Source organism: Lutjanus erythropterus, chromosome 10 (genome assembly GCF_056507025.1).
Source record: "Lutjanus erythropterus isolate fLutEry1 chromosome 10, fLutEry1.hap2, whole genome shotgun sequence".
Taxonomy (NCBI): domain Eukaryota; kingdom Metazoa; phylum Chordata; class Actinopteri; order Lutjaniformes; family Lutjanidae; genus Lutjanus; species Lutjanus erythropterus.
Genome location: NC_139326.1, coordinates 439,946 through 456,644, shown reverse-complemented (window position 1 = coordinate 456,644; position 16,699 = coordinate 439,946). Strand labels below are relative to the sequence as shown.

Genomic DNA, 16,699 nt, shown 5'->3' with positions numbered 1-16,699 from the left:
TGTACGTACGTACGTACGTATGTATGTATGTATGTATGTATGTATGTATGTATGTATGTATGGTCATATGTATGTATGTATGCATGTTCCTATGTATGTATGGTCATATGTATGTATGTATGTATGTTTGTATGCTCATATGTATGTATGTATGTATGTATGTATGTATGCTCATATGTATGTATGTATGCATGGTCACATGTATGTATGTATGTATGCATGTATGGTCATATGTATGTATGTATGTATGTATGTATGTCTGCATGCATGCATGGTCATATGTATGACCATATGTATTTATGTATGTGTGTATGTATGTATGGTCATATGAATGTATGCATGGTCATATGTATGTATGGTCATATGTATGTATCTATGTATGGTGATATGTATACATGTATGGTCATAAATATGTATGTATGTATGTATGTATGTATGTATGGTCATATGTATGTATGTATGCATGGTCACATGTATGTATGTATGTATGTATGTATGTATGCATGTATGGTCATATGTATGTATGTATGTATGTATGGTGATATGTATACATGTATGGTCATATGTATGTATGTATGTATGTATGTATGTATGTATGGTCATATGTATGTATGTATGCTCATATGTATGTATGTATGCATGGTCATATGTATGTATGTATGTATGCTCATATGTATGTATGCATGGTCATATGTATGTATGTATGTATGTATGTATGGTCATATGTATGTATGTATGCTCATATGTATGTATGCATGGTCATATGTATGTATGGTCATATGTATGTATCTATGTATGGTGATATGTATACATGTATGGTCATAAGTATGTATGTATGTATGTATGTATGTATGTATGTATGTATATATGTATGGTCATATGTATGTATGTATTTATGCTCATATGTATGTATGCTCATATATATGTATGTATGTATGGTCACATGTATGTATTTATGCATGGTCATATGTATGTATGTAAGTATGCATGTATGCTCATATGTATGTTTGTATGTATGTATGTATGTATGTGTGTATGCATGGTCATATGTATGACATATGTATGTATGTATGTGTATATGTATGTATGGTCATATGAATGTATGCATGGTCATATGTATGTATGTATGTATGTATGTGTATATGTATGTATGTTTGTATGCATGGTTATATGTTTGGCCATATGTATGAATGTATGTGTATATGTATGTATGGTCATATGAATGTATGCATGGTCATATGTATGTATGGTCATATGTATGCATGTATGATCATAAGTATGTATTTATGTATGGTCATATGTATATATGGTCATATGTATGTATGTATGTATGTATGTATGTATGTGTATATGTATGTATGTTTGTATGCATGGTCATATGTTTGGCCATATGTATGAATGTATGTGTATATGTATGTATGGTCATATGAATGTATGCATGGTCATATGTATGTATGGTCATATGTATGCATGTATGATCATAAGTATGTATGTATGTATGTATGGTCATATGTATATATGGTCATATGTATGTATGTATGTATGTATGTATGTATGTATGTATGGTCATATGTATGTATGTATGTATGTATGGTCATATGTATGACCATATGTATGTATGTATGTGTATATGTATGTATGGTCATATGAATGTATGCATGGTCATATGTATGTATGTATGTATGGTTGGATGGATGCTCATATGTATGTATGCATGGTCATATGTATGTATGTATGCTAATATGTATGTATGCATGGTCATATGTATGTATGTATTCTCATGTGTATGTATGTATGTATGTGTGGTCATATGTATGTATGTATGCTCATATGTATGTATATATGTATGTATGGTCACATGTATGAATGTATGCATGGTCATATGTATGTATGTATGTATGTATGCATGGTCATATGTATGACCATATGTATGTATGTATGTATGTATGTATGTATGTATGTATGTATGGTCATATGTATATATGGTCATATGTATGTATGTATGTATGTATGTATGTATGTATGTATGTATGTATGTATGTATGTATGGTCATATGTATGTATGTATGTATGCATGGTCATATGTATGACCATATGTATGTATGTATGTGTATATGTATGTATGGTCATATGAATGTATGCATGGTCATATGTATGTATGTATGTATGGTTGGATGGATGCTCATATGTATGTATGCATGGTCATATGTATGTATGTATGCTAATATGTATGTATGCATGGTCATATGTATGTATGTATTCTCATGTGTATGTATGTATGTATGTGTGGTCATATGTATGTATGTATGCTCATATGTATGTATATATGTATGTATGGTCACATGTATGAATGTATGCATGGTCATATGTATGTATGTATGTATGTATGTATGCATGGTCATATTTATGACCATATGTATGTATGTATGTATGTATGTATGTATGTATGTATGTATGTATGGTCATATGTATATATGGTCATATGTATGTATGTATGTATGTATGTATGTATGTATGTATGTATGTATGGTCATATGTATGTATGTATGTATGCATGGTCATATGTATGACCATATGTATGTATGTATGTGTATATGTATGTATGGTCATATGAATGTATGCATGGTCATATGTATGCATGTATGATCATAAGTATGTATGTATGTATGTATGTATGGTCATATGTATATATGGTCATATGTATGTATGTATGTATGTGTATATGTATGTATGTTTGTATGCATGGTCATATGTTTGGCCATATGTATGAATGTATGTGTATATGTATGTATGGTCATATGAATGTATGCATGGTCATATGTATGTATGGTCATATGTATGCATGTATGATCATAAGTTTGTATGTATGTATGTATGTATGGTCATATGTATATATGGTCATATGTATGTATGTATGTATGTATGTATGTATGTATGTATGGTCATATGTATGTATGTATGTATGTATGTATGTATGTATGTAGGTATGGTCATATGTATGCATGTATGATCATAAGTATGTATGTATGTATGTATGTATTTATGTATGGTCACATGTACATATGGTCATATGTATGTATGTATGTATGTATGTATGTATGTATGTATGGTCATATGTATGTATGTATGTATGTATGTATGCATGGTCATATGTTTGACCATATGTATGTATGTATCTGTATATGTATGTATGGTCATATGAATGTATGCATGGTCATATGTATGTATGTATGTATGTATGTATGTATGTATGCATGGTCATATGTATGTATGGATGCTCATATGTATGTATGCATGGTCATATGTATGTATGTATGCTAATATGTATGTATGCATGGTCATATGTATGTATGTATTCTCATGTGTATGTATGTATGTATGTGTGGTCATATGTATGTATGTATGTATGCTCATATGTATGTATATATGTATGTATGGTCACATGTATGAATGTATGCATGGTCATATGTATGTATGTATGTATGTATGTATGTATGTATGCTCATATGTATGTATGTATGTATGTGTGTATGTATGTATGGTCATATGTATGCATGTATGATCATAAGTATGTATGTATGGTCATATGTATGTATGCATGGTCATATGTATGTATGTATGTATGCTCATATGTATGTATGCTCATATGTATGTATGCATGTATGTATGTATGCTCATATGTATGTATGTATGTAGGTATGGTCATATGTATGTATGCATGGTCATATGTATGTATGTATGTATGTATGTATGCTCATATGTATGTATGCATGTATGTATGTATGCTCATATGTATGTATGTATGTATGTATGTATGTATGGTCATATCCCTCTATGGTACACATTATGATGCCAGTGAGGGAAATGTGTTTTTATGTCTCAAAATAGACTAAATAAACATAATCTGAAGAAATTTTATTATTATTTTTATTTTTGGAAGTTTTTGGGGTTCGTTGCCTGTAGGCAACATTGTACCATAATGGTGCATAAGTGAAAAAGAACGTTCCTTTTCCAATTTGAACATTGTTTATTTCATAAACATATGCAAAAATATTCAATAACATCAAGAAGTCACAATTCATTTTAAATTTTAAATTAAAAAGAATTTTAAAAAGAATTTAAAAAGTTTCTTGGCTAAATGTTGCCTGTAGGCAACATTGTACCATTTAGGAACAACCCACTGAAATAAATGTGTAAAGTATAAAACTTTAAACTACTTAAATCAACAAAGATAACCATTACCATAACCATTTGAAAAACAAAAACAAATTCCAGTGTTTGATCATCACTGCTTCCTTTCAGTGCATGTTTTGTGTCAGTCCCCTGTGTCTTTCCTGACATGTGTTGCCATCACTTGTGGTGTTGCTGCTCAGTGCTTATGGAACTCCATGAAGCAGTGTTTTTCAGGAGTGAAGCACAGGCAGGTGACACATTTTGTGCACTGTGGTTTCACTCTACCCTTACATCCAGGGTATCTGCATCTGCCCTTTTTCTCCACCCAAATAGGCCAGTGGTCAGTGTTGTGTTTGCTATAGTGATTCCATAATGGTTCAATGTTGCAGGCAACATTGCAACTTTCCATGATGGGACGTTGTTGCCTCAAGGCAACAGCTGCAATTAGTAAATAAGTTGCATGAAACTATCAAAACTTAAAGTTTACTCACCTATTAGTGTGAAGACATTTTTTTCCAGGTGGAAAAGGGACAAAAAATAACTTTTTGAGAGTCTTTTTTTGCAGCAAGATAGCAGAGCTGTCTCCTTAGAAAAAGCCCGCCAAGAGATTTTCAAAATCGCTTCCTGGAGATCATGTGACAACTTAAAGCATTGTTAATGGTTTCCTATGGTTTTACCTCTTTTTTAAAGTATCGCATCATTTAAAGGGATGCATTATGGAGATATGACAGGGCAAAAATGGGTTTGTTGCCTGAGGGCAACATGGTACCATAGAGAGATATGCTCATATGTATGTATGTATGTATGGTCATATATATGTCCATATGTATGTATGTATACTCATATGTATGTATGGTCATATGTATGTATGGTCATATGTATGTATGGTCATATGTATGTATGTATGTTTGGTCATATGTATGTATATATGGTCATAAGTATATATGTATGTATTTATACTCATATGTATGTATGTATGCATGGTCATATGTATGTATGTATGTATGTATGTATGCTCATATGTATGTATGTATGTATGTATGTATGTATGTATGCTCGCTCATATGTATGTATGTATGTATGTATGTATGGTTGTATGTATGGCCATATTTATGTATGTATGTATGTATTCTCATATGTATGTATGTATGGTTGTATGTATGGCCATATTTATGTATGTATGCTCATATGTATGTATGTATGCATGGTCATATGTATGTATGTATGTATGTATGTATGTATGTATGTATGTATGTATGTATGTATGTATGGTCACATGTATGTATGTATGTATGCATGGTCATACGTATGTATGTATGTATGTATGTATGTATGTATGTATGTATGGTCATATGTATATGTATGTATGTATGTATGGTCATATGTATGCATGTATGCTCATATGTATGTATGCATGGTCATATGTATGTATGTATGTATGCTAATATGTATGTATGCATGGTCATATGTATGTATGTATTCTCATATGTATGTATGTATGTACGTATGTATGGTCATAAGTATGTATGTATATATGCTCATATGTATGTATGTATGTATGTATGTATGGCCACATGTATGTGTGTATGTATGCATGTATGCTCATATGTATGTATTTATGTATGTATGTATGTATGTATGTATGTATGGTCATATGTATGACCATATGTATGTATGTATGTATGGTCATATGTATGTATGCATGGTCATATGTATGTATGCATGCTCATATGTATGTATGTATGTATGTATGGTCATATGTATGTATGTATGGTCATATGTATGTATGTATGGTCATATGTATGTATGTATGTATGCATGGTCACATGTATGTATGTATGTATGCATGTATGGTCATATGTATGTATGTATGTATGTATGTATGTATGTATGTATGTATGGTCATATGTATGTATGTATGCTCATATGTATGTATGCATGGTCATATGTATGCATGTATGCTCATATGTATGTATGCATGGTCATATGTATGTATGTATTCTCATATGTATGTATGTATGTATGGTCATATGTATGTATGTATGTATATATGCTCATATGTATGTATGGTCATATGTATGTATGTATGTATGTATGGTCACATGTATGTATGTATGTATGCATGGTCATATGTATGTATGTATGTATGCATGTATGCTCATATGTATGTATGTATGTATGTATGTATGTATGTATGTATGTATGTATGTACGCATGGTCATATGTATGACCATATGTATGCATGTATGTGTCTATGTATGTATGGTCATATGAATGTATGCATGGTCATATGTATGTATGGTCATATGTATATATGTATGGTCATAAGTATGTATGTATGTATGTATGTATGTATGGTCATATGTATGTATGTATGCATGGTCACATGTATGTATGTATGTATATATGCTCATATGTATGTATGCTCATATGTATGTATGTATGTATGTATGGTCACATGTATGTATGTATGTATGCATGGTCATATGTATGTATGTATGTATGCATGTATGCTCATATGTATGTATGTATGTATGTATGTATGTATGTACGCATGGTCATATGTATGACCATATGTATGCATGTATGTGTCTATGTATGTATGGTCATATGAATGTATGCATGGTCATATGTATGTATGGTCATATGTACATATGTATGGTCATAAGTATGTATGTATGTATGTATGTATGTATGGTCATATGTATGTATGTATGCATGGTCACATGTATGTATGTATGTATGCATGTATGGTCATACGTATGTATGTATGTATGTAGGTATGGTCATATGTATGTATGTATGTATGTATGTATGTATGTATGTATGTATGTATGCATGGTCATATGTATGACCGTATGTATGTATGTGTGTATGTATGTATGGTCATATGAATGTATGCATGGTCATATGTATGTATGTATGTATGTATGTATGTATGTATGTATGGTCATATGTATGCATGTATGTATGGTCATATGTATGCATGTATGATCATAAGTATGTATGTATGTATGTATGTATGTATGTATGTATGTATGTATGTATGGTCATATGTATGAATGCATGGTCATATGTATGTATGTATTCTCATGTGTATGTATGTATGTATGTATGTGTGGTCATATGTATTTATGTATATATGCTCATATATATGTATGCTCATATGTATGTATGTATGTATGCATGTATGCTCATATGTATGTATGTATGTGTCTATGTATGTATGGTCATATGAATGTATGCATGGTCGTATGTATGTATGTATGTATGTATGTATGTATGTATGTATGTATGGTCATATGTATGCATGTATGATCGTATGTATGTATGTATGTATGTATGTATGCATGGTCATATGTATGTATGTATGCTCATATGTATGTATGTATGGTCATATGTATGTATGTATGTATGTATGTATGTATGGTCATATGTGTGTATGTATGTATGTATGTATGCTCTTATGTGTGTATGTATGTATGTATGTATGTATGTATGTATGCTCTTATGTATGTATGTGTGTATGTATGTATATATGTATGTATGCTCATATGTATGTATGTATGTATGGTCATATGTATGTATGTATGTATGTATGTATGTATGTATGTATGTATGTATGTATGTATGTATGGTCATATCCCTCTATGGTACACATTATGATGCCAGTGAGGGAAATGTGTTTTTATGTCTCAAAATAGACTAAATAACCATAATCTGAAGAAATTTTATTTTTATTTTTATTTTTGGAAGTTTTTGGGGTTCTTTGCCTGTAGGCAACATTGTACCATAATGGTGCATAAGTGAAAAAGAATGTTCCTTTTCCAATTTGAACATTATTTCATAAACATATGCAAAAATATTCAATAACATCAAGAAGTCACAATTCATTTTAAATTTTAAATTAAAAAGAATTATAAAAATAATTTAAAAAGTTTCTTGGCTAAATGTTGCCTGTAGGTACCCAGCTGAGAAATGAAGTTAAACTCTTCTACAGTGGGAGTTGTGTCACTTCATGTTTGTCTGTACAGTAGCGCCCTCATGTGGAGGAGCAGCAGAACTACAGCCGGCTGCTGCTGACCTTTGACCTGTAAACCAGAACACACAGAGACAAGCTCCATCACAAGCTGCTAGCCTCCAGTCACTGATCAGTAATGATAATAACATCACTGTAAACAGGATGATAATAATTAATCCATCATGTCATAATAATTCAGAGCTGCAGCAGAAACTCGTCGACGTTCAGGATGTTTGACACCGAGTCAAAGAATAAAACAATAAAAACATTAAGAATAAACTGTACATTTAAAAAACATCTACTGTCAGAGTGTGTGAATGTATTTAAAGACAGTGCACACACACACACACACACACACACACACACACACACACACACACAGAGACACACACAGACACACACAGACACACACACAGACACACACACACACACACACACACAGACACACACACACACACACACACACGTAGAAAAACTGTATTATGTGATTCAGATAAAGTCGTGTATGTGAGGAGGGACGCGGGCATCATGTGACACAAACACTGCAGGGGTCAGATCTCAGCTGGTAAAAATAGCATGTTGTGTCACACACACACAAACACACACACACACACACACACACACACACACGAGTCAGATCTCAGTAAACAAGCTGGTGAAAGTGTTGAGGACGTTAACAGAGACTCTCAGGTAAGAACAGACACAATCTTTGTTTTTCTCACAGCTGGAGGTCAAACTGGATCCACTGCTCTTTCTGATACAGGGACAGAGACAGAGACAGAGACAGAGACAGGGACAGGGACAGGGACAGAGACAGAGACAGGGACAGGGACAGGGACAGGGACAGAGACAGAGACAGATACAGATAAGAGACAGAGACAGACACAGAGACAGAGACAGGGACAGACACAGAGACAGAGACAGACACAGACACAGACACAGAGACAGGGACAGAGAGGACAGATAAAAAGATTTGTCTTTATAAAGACATTGGACATGTCTGACATGATCAACCCTTGAAGTAAACATGACTGATGATTCATGGGAAGTCGAGTTCCACCTCCTTCATCTCAGCATATTTAGCATGTTAGCATTTCAACATACTAACATTTAACATGTCAGAGCTAACATGCTAACAGTTAGCATGGTAGCACGCTGAGGCTAGCACAACCTGACCTTCTGGTTTTAGAGGGATCTTGTCAGTGTTGGACAGTTTGACCTGTTGGTGGTGCTACAGAGACAGTCAGAGGACCACCAGAGTCCTCGCGGTTCGTCCTCAGAGGATCACCGGAGTCCTGTGGTTCATCCTCTGAGGACCAGAGTCCTCGCGGTTCATCCTCTGAGGACCACCAGAGTCCTCGCGGTTCGTCCTCTGAGGACCAGAGTCCTCGCGGTTCATCCTCTGAGGACCACCAGAGTCCTCGCGGTTCATCCTCTGAGGACCACCGGAGTCCTCGCGGTTCGTCCTCTGAGGACCACGAATGTCTCGACTCAAGTTCTTGTCCACTGAGCCACTTCACTGTGGACCAAAGTGTTGGACAACATTAAATTTACACATTAACCATTTTGTGTTACCAAAGTTTGAACAGACTGTAACTTAAAAAACAAGAGAAGACAGTTTGAAACTTGATTTTGTAAGTGTGATTAATAATTAATTGATTGCTAATTTACCAATGATTGATAAAGGAAGGAGCTGACAGTTTGCAGCCCTAAATAAGAGAAAATAGAAAATGATATGAAGAAAAGTCTGGAAAGTTGAGCTTCTTTTAAAGATCTTCACATCTGAAGTTCAAAGTTTAGGAGCTACAACCTCAAAGTCGTCCTTTAATCCTGGATCAAGAAAGAACCAACAAACCTGATCAGAGAACCTCAGAGACCCGCTGGTGGTCTGTGCTGTACCCAGCTGTCTGACCCCGCACAGACCCGAGTGGTCTCAAGAACCTTGAACTGAATCTGAATCTGAATCAAGGGTCATAAGAATCATAAATCATAAGACCTTATTAAGATGGTTATTAACGTCACTGATTGATTAATCTGTCAATAAGAATCTGATCGATCATGTCAAATTTAATTGATCTACTGTTAAATAAACATGTGAAACATGAAGCTCTTCTTGTCTGTTCTACAGACTACACTCTGAGAAATAAGGGTTCCAAAGGTGTTCTTCCTGAAGGGCTGTGGTTCTACCCAGAACTATTTGCTTCTGAAGAACCCTTTTTGGAAGAAAGGGTTTGTCAAGGGTTCTTTGTATGACTAAGGGTTCCATTAAGAACCCTTTAATCCAAAGAACCTTTTTTAAGGCGAAAGAGTTCTTCAAAGATTGTTGGATGATTCTAGATAAAGCTCTTTGAATATAAAAAGGTTCTCAGTAGAACCCCCAGTCTGGTTCTAGATAACACCATTGGGATACAAAAACATTCTTCCTCCTCCTCTTCCTCCTTCTCCTCCTCTTCCTCCTCCTGCTGCTGCTGCTGCTCCTCGTCCTCTTCCTCCTCCTCCTCTTCCTCCTCCTCCTCTTCCTCCTTCTCCTCCTCCTCTTCCTCCTCCTTCTCCTCTTCCTCCTCCTCCTCCTCCTCTTCCTCCTCCTCCTCGTCCTCCTCCTCCTTCTCCTCCTCCTCGTCCTCTTCCTCCTCCTCCTCTTCCTCCTTCTCCTCCTCCTCTTCCTCCTCCTCCTCCTCCTCCTCCTCCTCCTCCTCACTCAGAGGAACAGAGATGGGTCTGGAGAGGAACCTGGACGTCCCGTTCCACGATCTGTCTCTGATCAGAGGGATCTGGGAGGTCCGAGTGAAGAACCACAGACAGAAACAGAAGAAGGAGCAGGAGAGGATGGAGAAGAGCGCCCTCGCCAGGTAACCAACACACCTGAACATATTTACTCCAGTTCAGTACTTTGAGTACAGCGGAGGACGAAGCATTCAGTATTTTTACTTAAGGACAAGAAGACAAAACATTCAAGGACGTCATCTTGGACTTTGATCAACATTTTCTGACATCTTATGGATCAAAAAACGAATTATTGTATAACTTAATTATTATACTAATTGGTGGAGGGATTATTGTGAAATTGATCACTAGTTGAAAAATAGTTTGAAATGTGAAAACAGCGTACAGAAAGAGGCGTCCTGGAAAGACAAACATGATGGGGTGAAGTTTAACACTTTGTGAAAAACAGTTTAAGAACATTTGTCAACACAAAACTGCAGGAATTTATAGATTTCATCATCTACAATCCATGATATCATTAAAACATTCAGAGAATCCAGAGAAATCTCTGAGAACCAACACTGACTGTCTGTGACCTTTGACCCCTCAGGCAGCGCTGCATTAAAAACCCTCATCATTGTATAAAGGACACTACATGGACTCAGGGACACTTTGGTTGGTCTCCCATTGAAAATGTGTGGTGCATCATGAAGCACAAAATAGGACAACAGAGACTGTGGACTGTTGATCAGCTGAAGACGAATATCAAGAAAGAATGAGACAGAATTGACCTTTAAAACTTCAACAAACTGACTGAGTGTCAGAAGAAAAGATGATGGATCACAGAGAGAAACATGATCAGTTTGAACAGGAAATATCTGCTCTTTGTTCTGTATTCAACTGAACACAGGTAGAAAACGATTTGCAAATTGTTTTATTCTGTTTTTATTTGTGTTTTATGTCCTAACTTTTTTGGAAGTGGACTTTCTGAAACAATGTAACTTCTCAGATGGAAACAAACTGACACACAGCTGACTGTTAGTCATGAAGAGTCAGAGCTGATTTTAGTAATATGAACACACAGACGTCTATTTATGTCCCAACATCAGTGCAGCAGGTCGGCGTCTCGCCTCCACAGAGCAGAAAGGTCACGAGTCTGGAGAACAAACCAGAACATCCAGTCAATCTGAAATATGAACGTTTAGTCAGTGTGAAACCTAATCTGAAGCTACTGCAGAGACTTTATTATCTGTCTGTCCATCTGTCTGTGTGTCCATCTGTCTGTGTGTCCATCTGTCCGTCTGTCCATCTGTCTGTCCGTCTGTCTGTGTGTCCATCTGTCTGTGTGTCTGTCCGTCTGTCTGTCTGTGTGTCCATCTGTCCGTCTGTCCATCTGTCTGTCTGTCTGTCCGTCCGTCTGTGTGTCCATCTGTCTGTGTGTCCATCTGTCTGTCTGTGTCCGTCTGTCTGTCTGTCTGTCCGTCCGTCTGTCTGTGTCCATCTGTCTGTCTGTCTGTCTGTCTGTGTGTCCATCTGTCTGTGTGTCCATCTGTCTGTCTGTCTGTCTGTCCGTCTGTCTGTCTGTGTCCATCTGTCTGTCCATCCATCTGTCTGTCTGTCTGTCTGTCTGTGTGTCCATCTGTCCATCTGTCCATCCATAGGATTGATCAACAGTGGCAGTATCGAATCTACTGTAAGACACTGAAGACCCACGAACGCAACCTGCTGCATCACTATCTGGAGAGATCTACACTGACAGATATACAACAATACACAGGTAAATACAGGTGTAACAAGGTAAATGCAGGTGTAACAAGGTAAATGCAGGTGTAACAAGGTAAATACAGGTGTAACAAGGTAAATGCAGGTGTAACAAGGTAAATGCAGGTGTAACAAGGTAAATGCAGGTGTAACAAGGTAAATGCAGGTGTAACAAGGTAAATGCAGGTGTAACAAGGTAAATGCAGGTGTAACAAGGTAAATGCAGGTGTAACAAGGTAAATACAGGTGTAACAAGGTAAATGCAGGTGTAACAAGGTAAATGCAGGTGTAACAAGGTAAATGCAGGTGTAACAAGGTAAATGCAGGTGTAATAAGGTAAATACAGGTGTACACAACTAAACACAGCTGTTATTGTCTTAATTTCATTCCTTTGTTTCTATATTTGTGAATAACGTGTTGTTGTGGATCTGTTTTTGTTGACAATGTCTTGTTGTCTGTCTGTATTTGCCAACCATCTTGTTGTGTATTTGTTGTTGTTGTTGTTTACCTGTCAGAAGCGGAGCAGCAGGATCAGACAGACCAGCAGGATGAGAAAGATTCAGAGCAGAACCTGATCTTCCAGCTGAATGGAGATCATTGGATGGTAAGCTAACAGGTTCAGGACAGTAACACATCTAAAATGTTCATGTATAATAAAATGCCTGTCAGTAAGTGAGTATTTCTGCAGCACTTCCCCAGGGAGCTGCAGTGGATGACCTACCTGAGGGAGTGGCACGTCAGTGGGACAAAGATCCGTCAGCTGCCGGACTACCTGGCTCTGTTCACCCAGCTCACCGTGCTCGATATCCCCAAAAACGCCATCACCGAGCTGCCACCTGAGATTGGTACAACATCATTTTAGTTTCTAGTTTTCACTGAATATGTTTTTCATTTTTGAACTCAGTTGGTAAAAACAAACGGAGCACAAACGATGCTGAAGAACAAACGTATCACCTCTGTCCTCAGGTAAACTGACGGAGTTGAGGGAATTAAACGTCAGCTACAACCGTCTGTCCAGAGTTCCTCCAGAACTCGGAAACTGTGAGAACCTGAAGAGACTCGAACTCACAGGAAACTACAACCTGTCTGAGCTGCCGTTTGAGGTGAAACACTGAACCATCCTGTGGTGGTTTCAGTTCTTGGTTGATTAAATAATGTGACTCTGCAGAAAGGTTTCCAAACAGGAAATGAGTCATGCATGCGCAGAGTGGACAGATTAATTGGTGATTGAATTTTTGTCTCTTCATTTGTGAATGAAAACAGTGAAACAGCGTCATTTTCAGTCAGAGGCCACAAATGTGCTTCTGCTGTCTGTTCACAAATTCAAAGGCCTCTCTGTCTGCAATGTTTCTCCACAATTTGAAGCTGCTCATGGTTGATCAGCTCTGACTGCTGGCCGTGAGACCACGTCCACTACAGTGGCTGTCCTGTGCATATGATGATGATGTCACTGTGTGTGAATGACATCACTTTGTACTTTCTGTCAGCTGAGCAGCCTGAAGCAGCTGGTTCACCTGGACATCGCAGAGAACAAGTTTGTGTCGATCCCCATCTGTGCTCTGAGGATGAGCAGCCTGCAGCTGTTGGACCTGAGTAACAACAGACTGATCGACCTGCCGCAGGACATGGACAGGTAACTGATGACATCATCACTGCCTGTAATCTGATTATTCTGAGCAACAACAGTCTGATGCTGGGTTTCCACTGGAAATGTCTGTGTTTAAGACGTATTCCAGCAGAACTCAACCTTCTTACAGAAAAAGTGTTAATTCTTTGTTTCACTTGTTGCATATTGCTGAACAAATTACCAGCAACTGATTGTGTGAATATGAGTACAAATATGTGTGTGTGTGTGTGTGTGTGTGTGTGTGCAGGTTGGAGCAGCTGGTCACTCTGTTCGTCCATAAGAACAACCTTCCTTACCTTCCTCAGTGTCTCACCAAAATCTCAACGCTCAAGATGGTCGTCGTCAGTGGTGACAGCCTTAACTGTGTCCCGACCAAAGTGTGCAGCAACCCTGACATCAAGTAGGCCTGGGTTAAAAAAACTGATTAATCCATTTGAATCGATTTTCCTGTGCATGGCCCGATATCGATTCATAAAATCCCAAAATCGATTATTTAATGTCTTTTCTACCGTGTGTAGTACGGCCTGCGGTTTAAACCAGAGTAGTTTCGCGTGACCAGCCTTTCTCACGAGATCTCGTCACCAAGTGAGGAGCGAGTCGTCTGACCTGTGACAGAAGGATTTCCAGAGCAAAGGATTTGCACCTGAACATTAGCAGTGTTTCCTCTACATTCATCCTAAATCCTAGCCGCCACTCCTTCAAATTTCTTTTTTTTTTTTTATTGTTGATGCAAATACACCACCGCCGCATCTCTCCACCTTCAGAACAGACTCCTGTCGGTACTTGCGAGCACTAAGGTAAACTGCAGATAACTATCTTGCTCAGTATGGAAATACACTTGAGCGTGCTCATTTTGTCTGTCTGTAATTATCACCATAGTGATGTAATGTAATAAACATCACTATGGTGATAATTACAGACAGACAAAGATCAAAGACAAGTGCATTTTTAAAATCATTTAACTCTAATCCCACCACTTTTTTCTTTTTTGATCTGATCCGTGACTCAAAACCGTGATACGATCTGAACCGTGAGTTTTTTGATCCGTTGCAGTCCTACTATTCACAGCATTAGTTCTCTGAGAATCTCTTCCATATTTAAGTCAAATTGGTATTATGACTGAAATATCCCTAACCGAATCGAAATTGAATCGAATCGAATCGCGAATCGAATCGGGCTCTTGTGAATCAAATTGGGAAATCTGAAACGATACCCAGCTCTGACATCAAGTACACAGATACACCCCTGATTGGCTGACATGTGCAGCAAATCATTTTAATCAGACTTTTGTCAGGTTTAATTGTCTCTGCTGCTCCTCGTCAGGTTCATCCGACTGTACGACAACCCGACGAGCGAAGAGAAGAAGAAGGAGGAAGAGAAGAAGAAGAAAGAGAAGAACAAGAAGAAGAGGTGGAGAGAGCCAAGAGAGGAGGAGGTGGTGAAGGACGGCGGAGAGAAGGAGTTCATCGAGGCGTATGTGAGCTCGCTGAAGGACAGAGGTGAGACTCTACGGTGGGACAGAGGGACAAAAAGCTTTACTGATTATAACAAATACATTATAGTATTATTTTTCAGGGCAAGAACAAATTACATGTTGAAAAACAAAACATATTCAAATATTCTTTTAAAGAAAATGCTTTGTCCGATATTTAGTCCATAATTAATATTTCCTGCTGTTGCAGCTCAACAAAGAACTGAAAGATATAAATTTGGGTTTCTGATTATGTTTATTTACCTAAAATCTTTAAAAAGTCAACGTTATAAAATAAACTTATGACTTTAACTAGAAATATCAAAACTCAAAAGAACAGAGTGATGATCCGATAAACCAGTTGACATGATGTTTGTCCCACACCAGATACTGTCCCCTACTCCACCACCAAGGTCACCATCTCCTGTCTGCTGTGAGGAAGAGGAGGATGAAGGTGATGATGAAGATGACAAGTCTGTCACCATGTGGGTGACTGAAGGAGAATTTGAAGCAGCACTTTTCAAAAGAACACAAGAATCACTCATGGATCTATTAAAAGAGCTAGAGAAGAACTACAGGACTCAAAGATGGCGTCCACTCAGTCAACGTACAGGTCTATTAATACATCCATGCACTGCGCCTGAAACCACGCCCTCCTCCTGTAACGGATGAATGGATAGGTGTAACAGAAGACAGCTTGTGGGCAATTTTCTGGCATTTATTGACTCCTGCAGAAAACATGAAAGCCTTCTGGACTCTCCCATCTGCACTTCTGCCCCCTCAGCAATGCAAAACAGCACTGTGTGATTTACATTTATTTCTCAAAATGCATATGAATTCATCATCTTAACATTACGTTACACTTTCAATCATTTTACACATTTCTCTATCAAGAGCTATAACATTTTACCAGAAAACCTTTACAAACAGCATGTTCCAACAG

At 37.2% G+C, this 16,699-nt stretch overlaps 1 protein-coding gene across 1 annotated transcript; it reads left to right on the top strand.

Moving 5' to 3' along the window:
- The first annotated feature begins 8,830 nt into the window (after positions 1 to 8,830).
- On the top strand, positions 8,831 to 16,477 carry lrrc2 (leucine rich repeat containing 2). The gene is made up of 10 exons (XM_084729389.1): positions 8,831 to 8,884; positions 10,897 to 11,043; positions 12,559 to 12,674; positions 13,174 to 13,262; positions 13,347 to 13,503; positions 13,625 to 13,761; positions 14,146 to 14,291; positions 14,533 to 14,685; positions 15,609 to 15,784; positions 16,144 to 16,477. Exons 2-10 carry the CDS (start codon positions 10,907 to 10,909, stop codon positions 16,191 to 16,193), a joined length of 1,161 nt encoding a protein of 386 aa, XP_084585515.1. The 5' UTR covers positions 8,831 to 8,884; positions 10,897 to 10,906; the 3' UTR covers positions 16,194 to 16,477.
- The last annotated feature ends 222 nt before the right edge of the window (positions 16,478 to 16,699 follow it).